At 51.0% G+C, this 16675-nt stretch overlaps 1 protein-coding gene across 1 annotated transcript in view; it reads left to right on the top strand.

Moving 5' to 3' along the window:
* The window catches only part of LOC109886113 (low-density lipoprotein receptor-related protein 6-like), a 79237-nt gene that overhangs the window by 19878 nt on the left and 42684 nt on the right, over window positions 1-16675 (top strand). The window contains 4 exon segments of the mRNA XM_031820090.1: window positions 5794-5991; window positions 8084-8280; window positions 11847-11978; window positions 15727-15953. Of these exon segments, the coding sequence (XP_031675950.1) occupies window positions 5794-5991; window positions 8084-8280; window positions 11847-11978; window positions 15727-15953 (754 nt within the window).

Raw genomic sequence — 16675 nt, 5'->3', positions numbered from 1 at the left:
TTTGATCTGTTTTTAAGCTACAAAATATTCTGACCCCGCCCCTGAAAGATACGACTCTACAAGGCCACACAGGACTCATTAGAACAGAGTGGATAAGACCAGGCAGTAAATCAGACTGGGGGAAACAACATCCCTGATGTCCTTGTTTTCTACCCACAAGATCAGACAACATGAGAGCCTGAGTCTTCCCAATACCTTTCTGATGCATTTCAGTCACTTCAAACCTCCTTCACATTGAAAAAGGACTGGCAGACTAATTTGTAGTAAATATATTGTCAAAAGGACTGGCAGACTGATTTGTAGCAAAAGGACTGGCAGACTGATTTGTAGTAAATAGACTGTCAAACGGACTGGCAGACTGATTGGTAGTAAATAGACTGGCAGACTGATTTGTAGTAAATAGACTGTCAAACGGACTGTCAGACTGATTTGTAGTAAATAGACTGTCAAACGGACTGGCAGACTGATTTGTGTCAAAGGGACTGGCAGACTTATTTGTAGCAAAAGGACTAGCAGACTGATTTCTAGTAAATATACTGAAAAGAACTGGCAGACTGATTTTATAATATACTGTCATAGCCCCGCCCCCCAAAAAACGTAACCTTATTCATTTAATATTTTACATGGGGTGGGGGGCGGCTATGACTGTGTCATGGCCCAAAGTCCCACCTAAACAAGTGTGTGTGGGGGGGGGGGGGGGGGGGTGCATGGGATCCAGTCTCACCTAAATAGGGTGGGGGGGGGCAGCAGTCTAATGAATGTGAACTATTAGTTTAGGCTAGTTACTGGGCTCAGGTCTCTTTGGAAGCCCTCAGGATGTGACTGAGGGCAGTTTGATTTTCCCAGGAGGGTCACGGTGAGGCTGTGGAGACTGGAGGGGACTAGTGTTACTGTGCTGGGCTGACCAGGTGAACCTATGGGTAGCCCGAGAGTGAAGTCAGACAAAGGCTTCAAGAGGAATCTGATACTGTGGATGCTGGACCATACTGGTGGGCTGGCCTGAGCTCCCATACACACCTCACCCCCTCTCAGCTGAAGCCTACTCTCTCCTCAAGTAACACGTGTAGCCCACCCCCCCGCGTTAAAAACATGGCCCCTAGTCACCCTATAGCTGAGGGTAATGGCCCCTAGTTGTCCATTAGCTGAGGGTAATGGCCCCTAGTCGTCCGTTAGCTGAGGGTAATGGCCCCTAGTCGTCCGTTAGCTGAGATTAATGGCCCCCAGTCAAATCAAATCAAATGTATTTATATAGCCCTTCGTACATCAGCTGATATCTCAAAGTGCTGTACAGAAACCCAGCCTAAAACCCCAAACAGCAAGCAATGCAGGTGTAGAAGCACGGTGGCTAGGAAAAACTCCCTAGAAAGGCCAAAACCTAGGAAGAAACATGGAGAGGAACCAGGCTATGTGGGGTGGCCAGTCCTCTTCTGGCTGTGCCGGGTAGAGATTATAACAGAACATGGCCAATATGTTAAAATGTTCATAAATGACCAGCATGGTCGAATAATAATAAGGCAGAACAGTTGAAACTGGAGCAGCAGCACGGCCAGGTACACTGGGGACAGCAAGGAGTCATCATGTCAGGTAGTCCTGAGGCATGGTCCTAGGGTTCAGGTCCTCCGAGAGAGAGAGAATTAGAGAGAGCACACTTAAATTCACACAGGACACCGAATAGGACAGGAGAAGTACTCCAGATATAACAAACTGACCCTAGCCCCCCGACACATAAACTACTGCAGCATAAATACTGGAGGCTGAGACAGGAGGAGTCAGGAGACACTGTGGTCCCATCCGAGGACACCCCCGGACAGGGCCAAACAGGAAGGATATAACCCCACCCACTTTGCCAAAGCACCGCCCCCACACCACTAGAGGGATATCTTCAACCACCAACTTACCATCCTAAGACAAGGCCGAGTATAGCCCACAAAGATCTCCGCCACGGCACAACCCAAGGGGGGGGCGCCAACCCAGACAGGAAGATCACATCAGTGACGCACCCCTCCTAGGGACGGTATGAAAGAGCCCTAGTAAGCCAGTGACTCAGCCCCTGTATTAGGGTTAGAGGCAGAGAATCCCAGTGGAAAGAGGGGAACCGGCCAGGCGAGACAGCAAGGGCGGTTCGTTGCTCCAGAGCCTTTCCGTTCACCTTCACACTCCTGGGCCAGACTACACGTAATAACCCCCCCCGCTCCCTCCTCCTCTCTCTGCCCCCCCCCTCCTCTCTTTGCAGCTTTCCTCTCTCCATGGCCTGCCAGAGGGAGGTATTGGAGTCCTTTATCTTCTAAGTTACTGGCAGCTATTTACACAGGGTAACAGCCAAGCCATGTTGGCATGCAGTGTGTTTGGGGGGGGGGGGGTCCGGCCCTGTGTGTGTCGGCTCGGCTCTGCGTCTTCCCTGTAAAAAATGAGGGGGGTAAGAGACTGAGCTGGATTCCAACAGGCGCTTGTTGTTATAGTGTGTGTTAATGGGTCTTGGTGGGTGTCTGGCTCACATGTGTGCCGCCTGTTTGATCCACTCAGTGGAAGGAGTGGGGCTACAGATTCAGCCTGGCCTCGCTGCCTGGAGCTATAGATTCGGCCTGGCCTCGCTGCCTGGAGCTACAGATTCGGCCTGGCCTCGCTGCCTGGAGCTACAGATTCGGCCTGGCCTCGCTGCCTGGAGCTACAGATTCGGCTTGGCCTCGCTGCCTGGAGCTACAGATTCGGCCTGGCCTCGCTGCCTGGAGCTACAGATTCGGCCTGGCCTCGCTGCCTGGAGCTACAGATTCGGCTACACACTACGTCTGTATTAACCCCCCAGGACATTAGAATCAACACAGATTTATTCACAACTCACATTTACACACGGTCAGTAACAACTGTTTTGTAGCTATGGAAATAGTCTGGAGTACCGAGACCTGAGCTGTGTTCAATACTCAGACCTGAGCTGTGTTCAATACTCAGACCTGAGCTGTGTTCAATACTCAGACCTGAGCTGTGTTCAATACTCAGACCTGAGCTGTGTTCAATACTCAGACCTGAGCTGTGTTCAATACTCAGACCTGAGCTATGTTCAATACTCAGACCTGAGCTGTGTTCAATACTCAGACCTGAGCTGTGTTCAATACTCAGACCTGAGCTGTGTTCAATACTCAGACCTGAGCTGTGTTCAATACTCAGACCTGAGCTGTGTTCAATACTCAGACCTGAGCTGTGTTCAATACTCAGACCTGAGCTGTGTTCAATACTCAGACCTGAGCTGTGTTCAATACTCAGACCTGAGCTGTGTTCAATACTCATACTAACTGTACTATTTGTGAGGTAAACTGAGTATATGGTTTTGTTATTGGTTGTCGTATGGATATAGTTGGTAAACCAAACGTTCCAGGATGTCGTACTACATTCCCCAAAATACAAAGTATACAAGCAGTGGACACTCTTTCTGTGCTGTTTGGGCCCATAATGCAATTCTTCAGAAAACAGGCGTGTCTTCACAACGTTTTCAGATTGGAAGACAATGGAGGATAAATATGCTACTGTAGTGGAATTAACTGTTGAATTTACCAACACTCAACACCCATTTTCAATGTTCTCCGGGTTGGTTTGTAGTCTAAACACATTCTGTCTAGAGGTTTTGCACGTTGAGCATTTCCAAACTGACATTGATGTTTCTGTGACCATGTTTGACTTGCTTCTGTCGTCCTGTGTTGTTGGTGCTCATTGGTTACCTGGCAACAGTAGAATCCGTGTGTAGTCTATGTATAGGCCACTTGAGACGTGACATGTCTGTGTTTTTAGATGGATGCCTCAGACAACCACTTCAGTACAGTGTCTGTCTGGATAATTCTAGGCCGACACAGATAGACGTTATTGGATATAAATCCATGAAAGGACCCGTCTGTCCACATAAGAGGAGTGAACCTATGGAGACTTCCAGTTGTTCTGGTGGGACCCTGAGTCCTCTAGAGGAGTTATTCTGCACAGAGAGGTCCTCTGTTCTGCCTGAGGTCCTGCTGGGGTTGGTTGAGCTGCCTGGGGTCCTGCTGGGGTTGGTTGAGCTGCCTGGGGTCCTGCTGGGGTTGGTTGAGCTGCCTGGGGTCCTACTGGGGTTGGTTGTTCTGCCTGAGGTTGGTTGTTCTGCCTGGGGTTGGTTGTTCTGCCTGGGGTTGGTTGTTCTGCCTGGGGTTGGTTGTTCTGCCTGAGGTCCTGCTGGCGTTGGTTGTTCTGCCTGGTGGGGTCCTACTGGGGTTGGTTGTTCTGCCTGGTGGGGTCCTACTGGGGTTGGTTGTTCTGCCTGGGGTTGGTTGGTTCTGCCTGAGGTCCTGCTGGGGTTGGTTGTTCTGCCTGGTGGGGTCCTACTGGGGTTGGTTGTTCTGCCTGGTGGGGTCCTACTGGGGTTGGTTGTTCTGCCTGGTGGGGCCCTACTGGGGTTGGTTGTTCTGCCTGGTGGGGCCCTACTGGGGTTGGTTGTTCTGCCTGGTGGGGTCCTACTGGGGTTGGTTGTTCTGCCTGGTGGGGCCCTACTGGGGTTGGTTGTTCTGCCTGGTGGGGTCCTACTGGGGTTGGTGTTCTGCCTGGTGGGGTCCTACTGGGGTTGGTGGTTCTGCCTGGTGGGGTCCTACTGGGGTTGGTGGTTCTGCCTGGTGGGGTCCTACTGGGGTTGGTGGTTCTGCCTGGTGGGGTCCTACTGGGGTTGGTGGTTCTGCCTGGTGGGGTCCTACTGGGGTTGGTGGTTCTGCCTGGTGGGGTCCTACTGGGGTTGGTGGTTCTGCCTGGTGGGGTCCTACTGGGGTTGGTGGTTCTGCCTGGTGGGGTCCTACTGGGGTTGGTGGTTCTGCCTGGTGGGGTCCTACTGGGGTTGGTTGTTCTGCCTGGTGGGGTCCTACTGGGGTTGGTTGAGCTGCCTGGGGTTGGTTGAGCTGCTGGGGTCGGTTGAGCTGCCTGGGGTCCTGCCTGGGGTCCTGCTGGGGTTGGTTGAGCTGCCTACGGTCCTACTGGGGTTGGTTGTTCTGCCTGGGGTCCTACTGGGGTTGGTTGTTCTGCCTGGGGTCCTACTGGGGTTGGTTGTCCTGCCTGGGGTTGGTTGAGCAGCCTGGGGTCATACTGGGGTTGGTTGTTCTGCCTGTGGTCCTACTGGGGTTGGTTGAGCTGCCTGTGGTCCTACTGGGGTTGGTTGAGCTGCCTGTGGTCCTGCTGGGGTTGGTTGAGCAGCCTTGGGGTCCTGCTGGGGTTGGTTGAGCAGCCTGTGGTCCTGCTGAGGTTGGTTGTCCTGCTGGGGTTGGTTGAGCAGCCTGGGGTCCTGCTGGGGTTGGTTGTTCTGCTGGGGTTGGTTGAGCAGCCTGGGGTCCTGCCGGGGTTGGTTGTCCTACTGGGGTTGGTTGTCCTACTGGGGTTGGTTGTCCTACTGGGGTTGGTTGTCCTACTGGGGTTGGTTGTCCTACTGGGGTTGGTTGTCCTACTGGGGTTGGTTGTCCTACTGGGGTTGGTTGTCCTACTGGGGTTGGTTGTCCTACTGGGGTTGGTTGTCCTGGTCACTATGACGGTAGGATTCCTGTTTCTTTGTGCGTTACCAGTTATTATATAGTGTTACCAGTTATTATATAGTGTTACCAGTTATTATATAGTGTTACCAGTTATGAGACAAAACACCTGATAAACTTTAATACATGCTGCCGACACACAGACTGAGTTACGGGTTAGAGTTGGTGGGAACTTTACCAATATGTCTATAAATCACTACCGACACACAGACCGAGTTACGGGTTAGAGTTGGTGGGAACTTTACCAATATGTTCCTCTCTCGGTCTGCAGGTACATGTACTGGACGGACTGGGGCGAGGTTCCTAAGATTGAGCGAGCGGGGATGGACGGTACAAACAGAGCCATGATCATTGACAAGGAGATCTACTGGCCCAACGGTCTCACGCTGGACTACAGCCAGGAGAAACTGTACTGGGCTGACGCCAAGTTCAACTTCATACATCGCTCCAATCTGGATGGCACTGGGAGGTACAGTAATCAACCAACCAATCAGAAACTCTCATTTTGGTTCCAGCGTAATAAAAGCAGGAAGTAATATTTCAGATGTATAACCAGGCTACTTTTACTGCCGTATACCGAGTGTCTACAGAGACAACGGATCCACACCCCTGGTGAACCTTTTCCCACATTTTATTGTCTTACAGCCTGAATTTAAAATGGATTAAATTGTATATTTGAGTCATTACCTCATAACGTCAGTGGAATAAAGTTTACAAACATTTTCTTTTTTTTTACAAATTTTTTATTTAAAAATTAAAAGCTGAAGTGTCTTTGGGTCATTTTTACAGGGTGGTAAAATCTTCTGCTTTCTAAATATATATCTATAATATAGCATAATAGACTGTCTTTTCAAGCCTTGTTGACTAGAAAATACATCATATGAATATTAGTAATTTGCATCATATCTGTATCTGTGTATTGGAGCTGTTATCATCCAAAACGTGACGACGTCTCTATATATTACTGCGTTTACCAGGAGGGTTTGAACCCTTTCTTGGAATATGTTATTGTCTATAATGATTTAAAAAGGTCAAATATACAGTGGATGTGTTCAGATGAAATCGGATGTTCCTGATTAGTTCAAGTGACTTAAATCTGCTTAAATCTACGGCGAGACTTGAACATGGCCGTCTAGCAAAGATCCACAACCAACTTGACAGAACTTGAAGAATAAAAAAATATATATAATATACAAATATTGTACAATCCAGGTGTGCAAAGCTCTTAGAAAATTACCCAGAATGACTCACTGCTGTAATCACTGTCCAAGGGGACTCTTAACATGTATGGACTCAGGGGTGTGACTACTGATGGAATCAAGACATGTGTTTTATTCAAATCAAAGATTATTTGTCACGTGTGCCGAATACAACAGGTGTAGTAGACCTCACAGTGAAATGCCGAATACAACAGGTGTAGTAGACCTCACAGTGAAATGCTGAATACAACAGGTGTAATAGACCTCACAGTGAAATGCTGAATACAACAGGTGTAGTAGACCTTACAGTGAAATGCTGAATTACAACAGGTGTAGTAGACCTTACAGTGAAATGCTGAATACAACAGGTGTAGTAGACCTCACAGTGAAATGCTGAATACAACAGGTGTAGTAGACCTCACAGTGAAATGCTGAATACAACAGGTGTAGTAGACCTTACAGTGAAATGCTGAATACAACCGGTGTAGTAGACCTCACAGTGAAATGCTGAATACAACAGGTATAGTAGACCTTACAGTGAAATGCTGAATACAACAGGTGTAGTAGACCTCACAGTGAAATGCTGAATACAACAGGTGTAGATCTCAGTGAAATGCTGAATACAACAGGTGTAGTAGACCTCACAGTGAAATGCCGACTACAACAGGTGTAGTAGACCTCTCAGTGAAATGCTGAATACAACAGGTGTAGTAGACCTTACAGTGAAATGCTGAATACAACAGGTGTAGTAGACCTTACAGTGAAATGCTGAATACAACAGGTGTAGTAGACCTTAAAGTGAAATGCTGAATACAACAGGTGTAGTAGACCTTACAGTGAAATGCTGAATACAACAGGTGTAGTAGACCTTACAGTGAAATGCTGAATACAACAGGTGTAGTAGACCTCACAGTGAAATGCCGAATACAACAGGTGTAGTAGACCTTACAGTGAAATGTTTACTTCCAGGCTCTGACCAATAGTGCAAAAAAGGTATTTGGTGAAGAAATGAAAACAGTCCAGGTTACCATTTGATTAGCTGTTCAGGAGTCTTATGGCTTGGGGGTAAAAACTGTTGAGAAGCTATTTAGTCCTAGACTTGGGACTCCGTTCCCGCTTTCCATTCTATGTTTGTGTAGATCGTTGACAAGAACATTTCATTTTAATCTGACCTTGTACCACAACATGTGGAACTAGTTGAGGGGTGTGAATATGATCTGAAGGCACTGTAGGGGGCGCGCTGTAGGGGACGGGCTGTAGGGACGGGCTGTAGGGGGCGGGCTGTAGCTGCTGTCTGCTGTGTCTCCAGGGAGGACTACTGTTACCACAGTACTAAACTAGTGTCTGTCTCTGTGTCTCCAGGGAGGTGGTGGTTAAGGGAGATCTCCCTCACCCCTTCGCTCTGACGCTGTACGAGGAGACTCTCTTCTGGACCGACTGGAACACCCATTCCATCCACTCGTGTCAGAAAGAGACCGGGGAGGATCGGAAGAAAGTCCACTCGGACATCTTCTCTCCCATGGATATACACGTCTACAGCCAGAAGAGACAGCCGCTACGTAAGAACACAGCCTAATCACTGGTCCCACTCACTGTGAATGATATGCTCCTATCCAAAATATAGAATGATCAGGGCCCGGTCACCTGTCTTCCTCCTCTGTGATCGGCCAGCTAGGTCTAGGATAACAGATCTGTGATCGGCTAGCTAGGTCTAGGTCAATAGATCCATGTTCGGCTGGCTCGGTCTAGGTCAATAGATCTATGATCGGCTAGCTGGGTCTAGGACAACAGATCTGTGATTGGCTAGCTAGGTCTAGGTCAATAGATCTATGTTCGGCTAGCTGGGTCTAGGACAATAGATCTCTGATGGGCTAGCTGGGTCTAGGACAATAGAGCTATGATCGGCTAGCTGGGTCTAGGACAATAGAGCTATGATCGGCTAGCTGGGTCTAGGACAATAGAGCTATGATCGGCTAGCTGGGTCTAGGACAATAGAGCTATGATCGGCTAGCTGGGTCTAGGACAATAGAGCTATGATCGGCTAGCTGGGTCTAGGACAATAGATCTATGATCGGCTAGCTGGGTCTAGGACAATAGATCTATGATCGGCTAGCTGGGTCTAGGACAATAGATCTATGATCGGCTAGCTGGGTCTAGGACAATAGATCTATGATCGGCTAGCTGGGTCTAGGACAATAGATCTATGATCGGCTAGCTGGGTCTAGGACAATAGATCTATGATCGGCTAGCTGGGTCTCGGACAATAGAGCTATGATCGGCTAGCTGGGTCTCGGACAATAGATCTATGATCGGCTAGCTGGGTCTAGGATAACAGAAGATTTGTGATGGTCTAGGACAGTAAAGCCCTGTACTCTGAGGTTTAATTCAGATAATTTGTCACAGTGTAGAGGGGACCTGCTACACGTCATTGACCCTGCTGTTACAGCCCCCTTCCCCTGCATGCACAGCTGTCTCCAGGGTCGTGTCTACGCTTGGCACTTCTATGCAACTTCTGCTATCAGAATACAAGAGATCACATTGAAAAGACGGGTCTCGACGCACAAAAGTGGCTTTGTGGTCTGATTTGTGATCAGATCTGTCTGACCACTTCAGGAGGTGGCCTGGGATGTACTGTGTGTGGATTTCTCCTCAGTCTGGACCAATCAGGCTACTGAAAGCTTGTGGAGGGCTACTCATCAGCACTCCTCCCACAAATCTCCATAAAATGTGTTTTGGACCGAGAGGCGCCTTTTCATTATACCGTTGGAGGAAATACGTTCCTAGCGTCTGAGGAACCTGTTCGCTGGCCTCATAAATGCTAGCTAATATTCATAAGAACATGTTTGTTTTGACTAGAGTTATGAGTTATGCTAACCCTTTCGCAATCCCTTTAGCATTGCTGGCTAACGGCAGAGGTTAGCCGGCTAACGGCAGAGGCTAGCCGGCTAACTAGCTCTAGTAGTTAGCTCCTGCCATCAGTTGTTATGTTATCATATTCTGCCTGTTCCACCGTGTTTAGAATGCATACTGGCATTTGAATATATCTCAGGAAAAGGGAATCCGGACACCGTGGACATGGTTAAATGCAGATGCATAACGCATTGGGACTTCATGATCAGAACTCTATGATCAGAATACTAAAGCTGCATGAACTGTCAAGTCTAGACAGGTCCCAGGACTCTACTCTACTCTTTGACCTTGGTGACACATGGACCTCACAGTGACCTCGGCCACACATGGATCTCACATTGACCTTACCGACACATGGACCTCACAATGATATTATCACTGGCTAACATATTGTGTGTATATATACAAAAGTATGTGGACACCGATATTTAGTGGCTTCGGCTATTTCAGCCACACCCGTTGCTGACAGGTGTATAAAATCCAGCACACAGCCATGCAATCTCCATAGACAAACATTGTAGAATGGTCTTACTGAAGAGCTCAGTGACTTTCAACGTGTCACTGTGATAGGATGTCACCTTTCCAACAATTCTGTTTGTGCCCTGCCACGGTCAACTGAAGAGCCAAGCAAGTAGAAACCATCTGTCCTCAGTCAGAACGCTCACTACCGAGGTCCAAACTGCCTCAGTCAGAACGCTCACTACCGAGGTTCAAACTGCCTCAGTCAGAACGCTCACTACCGAGGTCCAAACTGCCTCTGGAGAACACTCACTACCGAGGTCCAAACTGCCTCAGTCAGAACGCTCACTACCGAGGTTCAAACTGCCTCTGGAGAACGCTCACTACCGAGGTCCAAACTGCCTCAGTCAGAACACTCACTACCGAGGTCCAAACTGCCTCAGTCAGAACACTCACTACCGAGGTCCAAACTGCCTCTGGAGAACACTCACTACCGAGGTCCAAACTGCCTCTGGAGATCACTCACTACCGAGGTCCAAACTGCCTCTGGAGATCACTCACTACCGAGGTCCAAACTGACTCTGGGCAGTGGAAACGCGTTCTCTGGAGTGATGAATCACGCTTCACCATCTGGCAGTCTGACGGACAACTCTGGGTTTGACGGATGCCAGGAGGACGCTACCTGCCCCAATGCATAGTGCCAACTGTAAAGTTTGGTGGAGGAGGAATCATGGCTGTTTTTCATGATTCGGGCCCCTTAGTTCCAGTGAAGAGAAAGCTTAATGCTACAGAATACAATGACATTCTAGACTATTCTGTGCTTCCAACTTTGTGGTAACAGTTTGGGAGAGGCCCTTTTCCTGTTTCAGCATGAAAATGCCCCCTGTGCACAAAGCAAAGTCCATACAGAAATCGTTTGGAAGAACTTGACTGGCCTGCATAGAGCCCTGACCTGAACCCCACGGAACACCTTTGGGATGAATTGGAACACTGACTGCAAGCCAGGCCTAATCGCCCAACATCAGTGTCTGACCTGACCAGTGCTGAATGGGAGCAAGTCCCCGCAGCAATGTTCCAACATCTATTGGAAAGCCTTCCCAGAAGAGTGGAGGCTGTTATAGCAGCAATGTTCCAACATCTAGTGGACCCAGAAGAGTGGAGGCTGTTATAGCAGCAATGTTCCAACATCTAGTGGAAAGCCTTCCCAGAAGAGTGGAGGCTGTTATAGCAGCAATGTTCCAACATCTAGTGGAAAGCCTTCCCAGAAGAGTGGAGGCTGTTATAGCAGAAAAGGAGGGACCATCTCCATATTAATGCCCATGATTTTGGAAAAAGATGTTGGCTGAGCAGGGGTCCACAAACTTTTGGTCATGTAGTGTCGTCTTCAGAGATAATGTCTGGTCATGTAGTGTCGTCTTCAGAGATAATGTCTGGCCATGTAGCGTCGTCTTCAGAGATAATGTCTGGTCATGTAGTGTCGTCTTCAGAGATAATGTCTGGCCATGTAGCGTCGTCTTCAGAGATAATGTCTGGCCATGTAGCGTCGTCTTCAGAGATAATGTCTGGCCATGTAGTGTATTCAATGGGAAATAGGGTGCCATTTGGGACAGCAGGGATAATGGTGTGTGATGTGTCTGTAGTCCTCTGACAGCAGGGATAATGGTGTGTGATGTGTCTGTAGTCCTCTGACAGCAGGGATAATGGTGTGTGATGTGTCTGTAGTCCTCTGACAGCATGTTGTCTCCTTCCTGAACAGTGTCTTCACCATGTTCTGTGAACAACGGAGGCTGTTCCCAGCTCTGTCTCCTGTCTCCTATTACACCTCACTACCAGTGTGCCTGTCCCACCGGAGTCCAGCTGCTAGAGGACAGCAAGACCTGCAGAGACGGTGAGACCTACACCACAGCCCCCCCTTCTGAGCCCTGCACCACAGCCCCCCCTTCTGAGCCCTGCACCACAGCCCCCCCTTCTGAGCCCTACACCACAGCCCCCCCTTCTGAGCCCTACACCACAGCCCCCCCTCCTGAGCCCTACACCACAGCCCCCCCTCCTGAGCCCTACACCACAGCCCCCTCTTCTGAGCACTACACCACAGCCCCCTCTTCTGAGCACTACACCACAGCCCCCTCTTCTGAGCCCTACACCACAGCCCCCTCTTCTGAGCCCTACACCACAGCCCCCTACACCACAGCCCCCTCTTCTGAGCCCTACACCACAGCCCCCCCTTCTGAGCCCTACACCACAGCCCCCTCTTCTGAGCCCTACACCACAGCCCCCCTCTTCTGAGCCCTACACCACACCCCCCCCCCTTCTGAGCCCTACACCACAGCCCCCCCCCCCCCTTCTGAGCCCTGCACCACAGCCCCCTCTTCTGAGCCCAACACCACAGCCCCCCCCCCTTTGAGCCTACACCACAGCCCCCCCCCTTCTGAGCCCTACACTACAGCCCCCCCTTCTGAGCCCTACACCACAGCCCCCCCTTCTGAGCCCTACACCACAGCCCCCTCTTCTGAGCCCTACACCACAGCCCCCCCCTTCTGAGCCCTACACCACAGCCCCCCCCTTCTGAGCCCTACACCACAGCCCCCCCCTTCTGAGCCCTACACCACAGCCCCCCCCTTCTGAGCCCTACACCACAGCCCCCCCCTTCTGAGCCCTACACCACAGCCCCCTCTTCTGAGCCCTACACCACAGCCCCCTCTTCTGAGCCCTACACCACAGCCCCCTCTTCTGAGCCCTACACCACAGCCCCCTCTTCTGAGCCCTACACCACAGCCCCCTCTTCTGAGCCCTACACCACAGCCCCCTCTTCTGAGCCCTACACCACAGCCCCCCCTCCCCTTCTGAGCCCTACACCACACCCCCCCCCCCCTTCTGAGCCCTACACCACAGCCCCCCCCCCCTTCTGAGCCCTGCACCACAGCCCCCCCCCCCCTTCTGAGCCCTGCACCACAGCCCCCTCTTCTGAGCCCAACACCACAGCCCCCCCCCCCCCCCCCCCCCTTTGAGCCTACACCACAGCCCCCCTCTTCTGAGCCCTACACCACACCCCCCCCCCCTTCTGAGCCCTGCACCACAGCCCCCCCTTCTGAGCCCTACACCACAGCCCCCCCCCCCCTTCTGAGCCCTGCACCACAGCCCCCCCCCCCCCCTTCTGAGCCCTGCACCACAGCCCCCTCTTCTGAGCCCAACACCACAGCCCCCCCCCCCCCCTTTGAGCCTACACTACAGCCCCCCCTTCTGAGCCCTACACCACTGACCTTCCTCTCTCTTTTCCCTGACCACCTTCTCCTCTCTCTCGTTTCCCTCCCTTTCTGAGGTGTTGAGACCTGTGGTCTCCATGGCAACACCTCTACTCCATTCACTGATTCACAGCCCTGGTCATCTGTCTCTCCTCGGCTTTCATTGACATGTTTTGGTTCAGTTCCCCCAGCTAACAGGGCGAGGGAGGGAGTATGTGCTGGTTCCTACTGGGTTAACCCTTTCAGCTGTAGGGTTGGTGCTGGTTCCTACTGGGTTAACCCTTTCAGCTGTAGGGTTGGTGCTGGTTCCTACTGGGTTAACCCTTTCAGCTGTAGGGTTGGTGCTGGTTCCTACTGCCTGGGTTAGCCCTTTCAGCTGTAGGGTTGGTGCTGGTTCCTACTGCCTGGGTTAGCCCATTCAGCTGTAGGGTTGGTGCTGGTTCCTACTGGGTTAACCCATTCAGCTGTAGGGTTGGTGCTGGTTCCTACTGGGTTAACCCTTTCAGCTGTAGGGTTGGTGCTGGTTCCTACTGGGTTAACCCTTTCAGCTGTAGGGTTGGTGCTGGTTCCTACTGCCTGGGTTAGCCCTTTCAGCTGTAGGGTTGGTGCTGGTTCCTACTGCCTGGGTTAGCCCATTCAGCTGTAGGGTTGGTGCTGGTTCCTACTGGGTTAACCCATTCAGCTGTAGGGTTGGTGCTGGTTCCTACTGGGTTAACCCTTTCAGCTGTAGGGTTGGTACTGGTTCCTACTGGGTTAACCCTTTCAGCTGTAGGGTTGGTGCTGGTTCCTACTGGGTTAACCCTTTCAGCTGTAGGGTTGGTGCTGGTTCCTACTGGGTTAACCCTTTCAGCTGTAGGGTTGGTGCTTGTTACTACTGGGTTAACCCTTTCAGCTGTAGGGTTGGTGCTGGTTCCTACTGGGTTAACCCTTTCAGCTGTAGGGTTGGTGCTGGTTCCTACTGCCTGGGTTAACCCATTCAGCTGTAGGGTTGGTGCTGGTTCCTACTGCCTGGGTTAACCCATTCAGCTGTAGGGTTGGTGCTGGTTCCTACTGCCTGGGTTAACCCATTCAGCTGTAGGGTTGGTGCTGGTTCCCCCCCTCTCCTAAGTACTGAGTCACTATGTAGTTCACATAGGCACTGGATGCTATTGTTGCTAGGCACTGGATGCTATTGTTGCTAGGCACTGGATGCTATTGTTGCTAGGCACTGGATGCTATTGTTGCTAGGCACTGGATGCTATTGTTGCTAGGCACTGGATGCTATTGTTGCTAGGCACTGGATGCTATTGTTGCTAGGCACTGGATGCTATTGTTGCTAGGCACTGGATGCTATTGTTGCTAGGCACTGGATGCTATTGTTGCTAGGCACTGGATGCTATTGTTGCTAGGCACTGGATTCTATTGTTGCTAGGCACTGGATGCTATTGTTGCTAGGCACTGGATGCTATTGTTGCTAGGCACTGGATGCTATTGTTGCTAGGCACTGGATGCTATTGTTGCTAGGCACTGGATGCTATTGTTGCTAGGCACTGGATGCTATTGTTTCTAGGCACTGGATGCTATTGTTGCTAGGCACTGGATTCTATTGTTGCTAGGCACTGGATGCTATTGTTGCTAGGCACTGGATGCTATTGTTGCTAGTGACTACGTATTGATACAGTTCCCGTCTCAGACGGCCCCACCGACCCTCTTCTCTCTCTCTACTCCTCCTGTATATCCCTGACCCTCTTCTCTCTCTCTCCACCCCTCCTGTATATCCCTGACCCTCTTCTCTCTCTCTCCACCCCTCCTGTATATCCCTGACCCTCTTCTCTCTCTCTCCACCCCTCCTGTATATCCCTGACCCTCTTCTCTCTCTCTCCACCCCTCCTGTAAGCCCTGACCCTCTTCTCTCTCTCTCTCCATCCCTCCTGTATATCCCTGACCCTCTTCTCTCTCTCTCTCCATCCCTCCTGTATATCCCTGACCCTCTCTCTCTCTCCACCCTCCTGTATATCCCTGACCCTCTCTCTCTCTCCACCCTCCTGTATAACCCTGACCCTCTCTCTCTCTCCACCCTCCTGTATAACCCTGACCCTCTCTCTCTCTCGCTCTCTCTCCACCCCTCGTGTATAACCCTGACCCTCTTCTCTCTCTCTCTCCACCCTCCTGTATATCCCTGACCCTCTCTCTCTCTCCACCCTCCTGTATATCCCTGACCCTCTCTCTCTCTCCACCCCTCCTGTGGTGTTATCGTGTCCCCACTCAGCCCCCTCCTGTGGTGTTATCGTGTCCCCACTCAGCCCCCTCCTGTGGTGTTATCGTGTCCCCACTCAGCCCCCTCCTGTGGTGTTATCGTGTCCCCACTCAGCCCCCTCCTGTGGTGTTATCGTCTCCTCTCTCACCCCCCTCCAGGTCCCACACAGCTCCTCCTCCTGGCCCGGCGGACTGACCTGCGCCGCATCTCCCTGGATACGCCCGATTTCACTGACATCATCCTCCCGACGGACGACATCCGCCACGCCATCGCCATCGACTATGACCCGGTGGACGGACACATCTATTGGACGGACGACGACGTCCGGGCCATCAGGAGGTCCTACCTGGACGGCTCTGACGCTCAGTTCATTGTCACCTCACAGGTCAGTCATCCTAACCTCAGGTCACTAACAGCTGGGCCAGATAGTTACTACATTTGGTAACAGCAGCAGAGGTCACTAACAGCTGGGCCAGATAGTTACTACATTTGGTAACAGCAGCAGAGGTCACTAACAGCTGGGCCAGATGGTTACTACATTTGGTAACAGCAGCAGAGGTCACTAACAGCTGGGCCAGATAGTTACTACATTTGGTAACAGCAGCAGAGGTCACTAACAGCTGGGCCAGATAGTTACTACATTTGGTAACAGCAGCAGAGGTCACTAACAGCTGGGCCAGATAGTTACTACATTTGGTAACAGCAGCAGAGGACACTAACAGCTGGGCCAGATAGTTACTACATTTGGTAACAGCAGCAGAGGTCACTAACAGCTGGGCCAGATAGTTACTACATTTGGTAACAGCAGCAGAGGTCACTAACAGCTGGGCCAGATGGTTACTACATTTGGTAACAGCAGCAGAGGTCACTAACAGCTGGGCCAGATGGTTACTACATTTGTTAACAGCAGCAGAGGTCACTAACAGCTGGGCCAGATGGTTACTACATTTGGTAACAGCAGCAGAGGTCACTAACAGCTCGGCCAGATAGTTGCTACATTTGGTAACAGCAGCAGAGGTCACTAACAGCCGGGCCAGATAGTTACTACATTTGGTAACAGCAGCAGAGGTCACTAACAGCCGGGCCAGATAGTTACTACATTTGGTA

This window comes from Oncorhynchus kisutch, unplaced genomic scaffold, assembly GCF_002021735.2.
Source record: "Oncorhynchus kisutch isolate 150728-3 unplaced genomic scaffold, Okis_V2 scaffold3040, whole genome shotgun sequence".
In the NCBI taxonomy this organism is placed as follows: Eukaryota; Metazoa; Chordata; class Actinopteri; order Salmoniformes; family Salmonidae; genus Oncorhynchus; species Oncorhynchus kisutch.
This window is presented reverse-complemented; position numbering and strand designations above follow the sequence as displayed.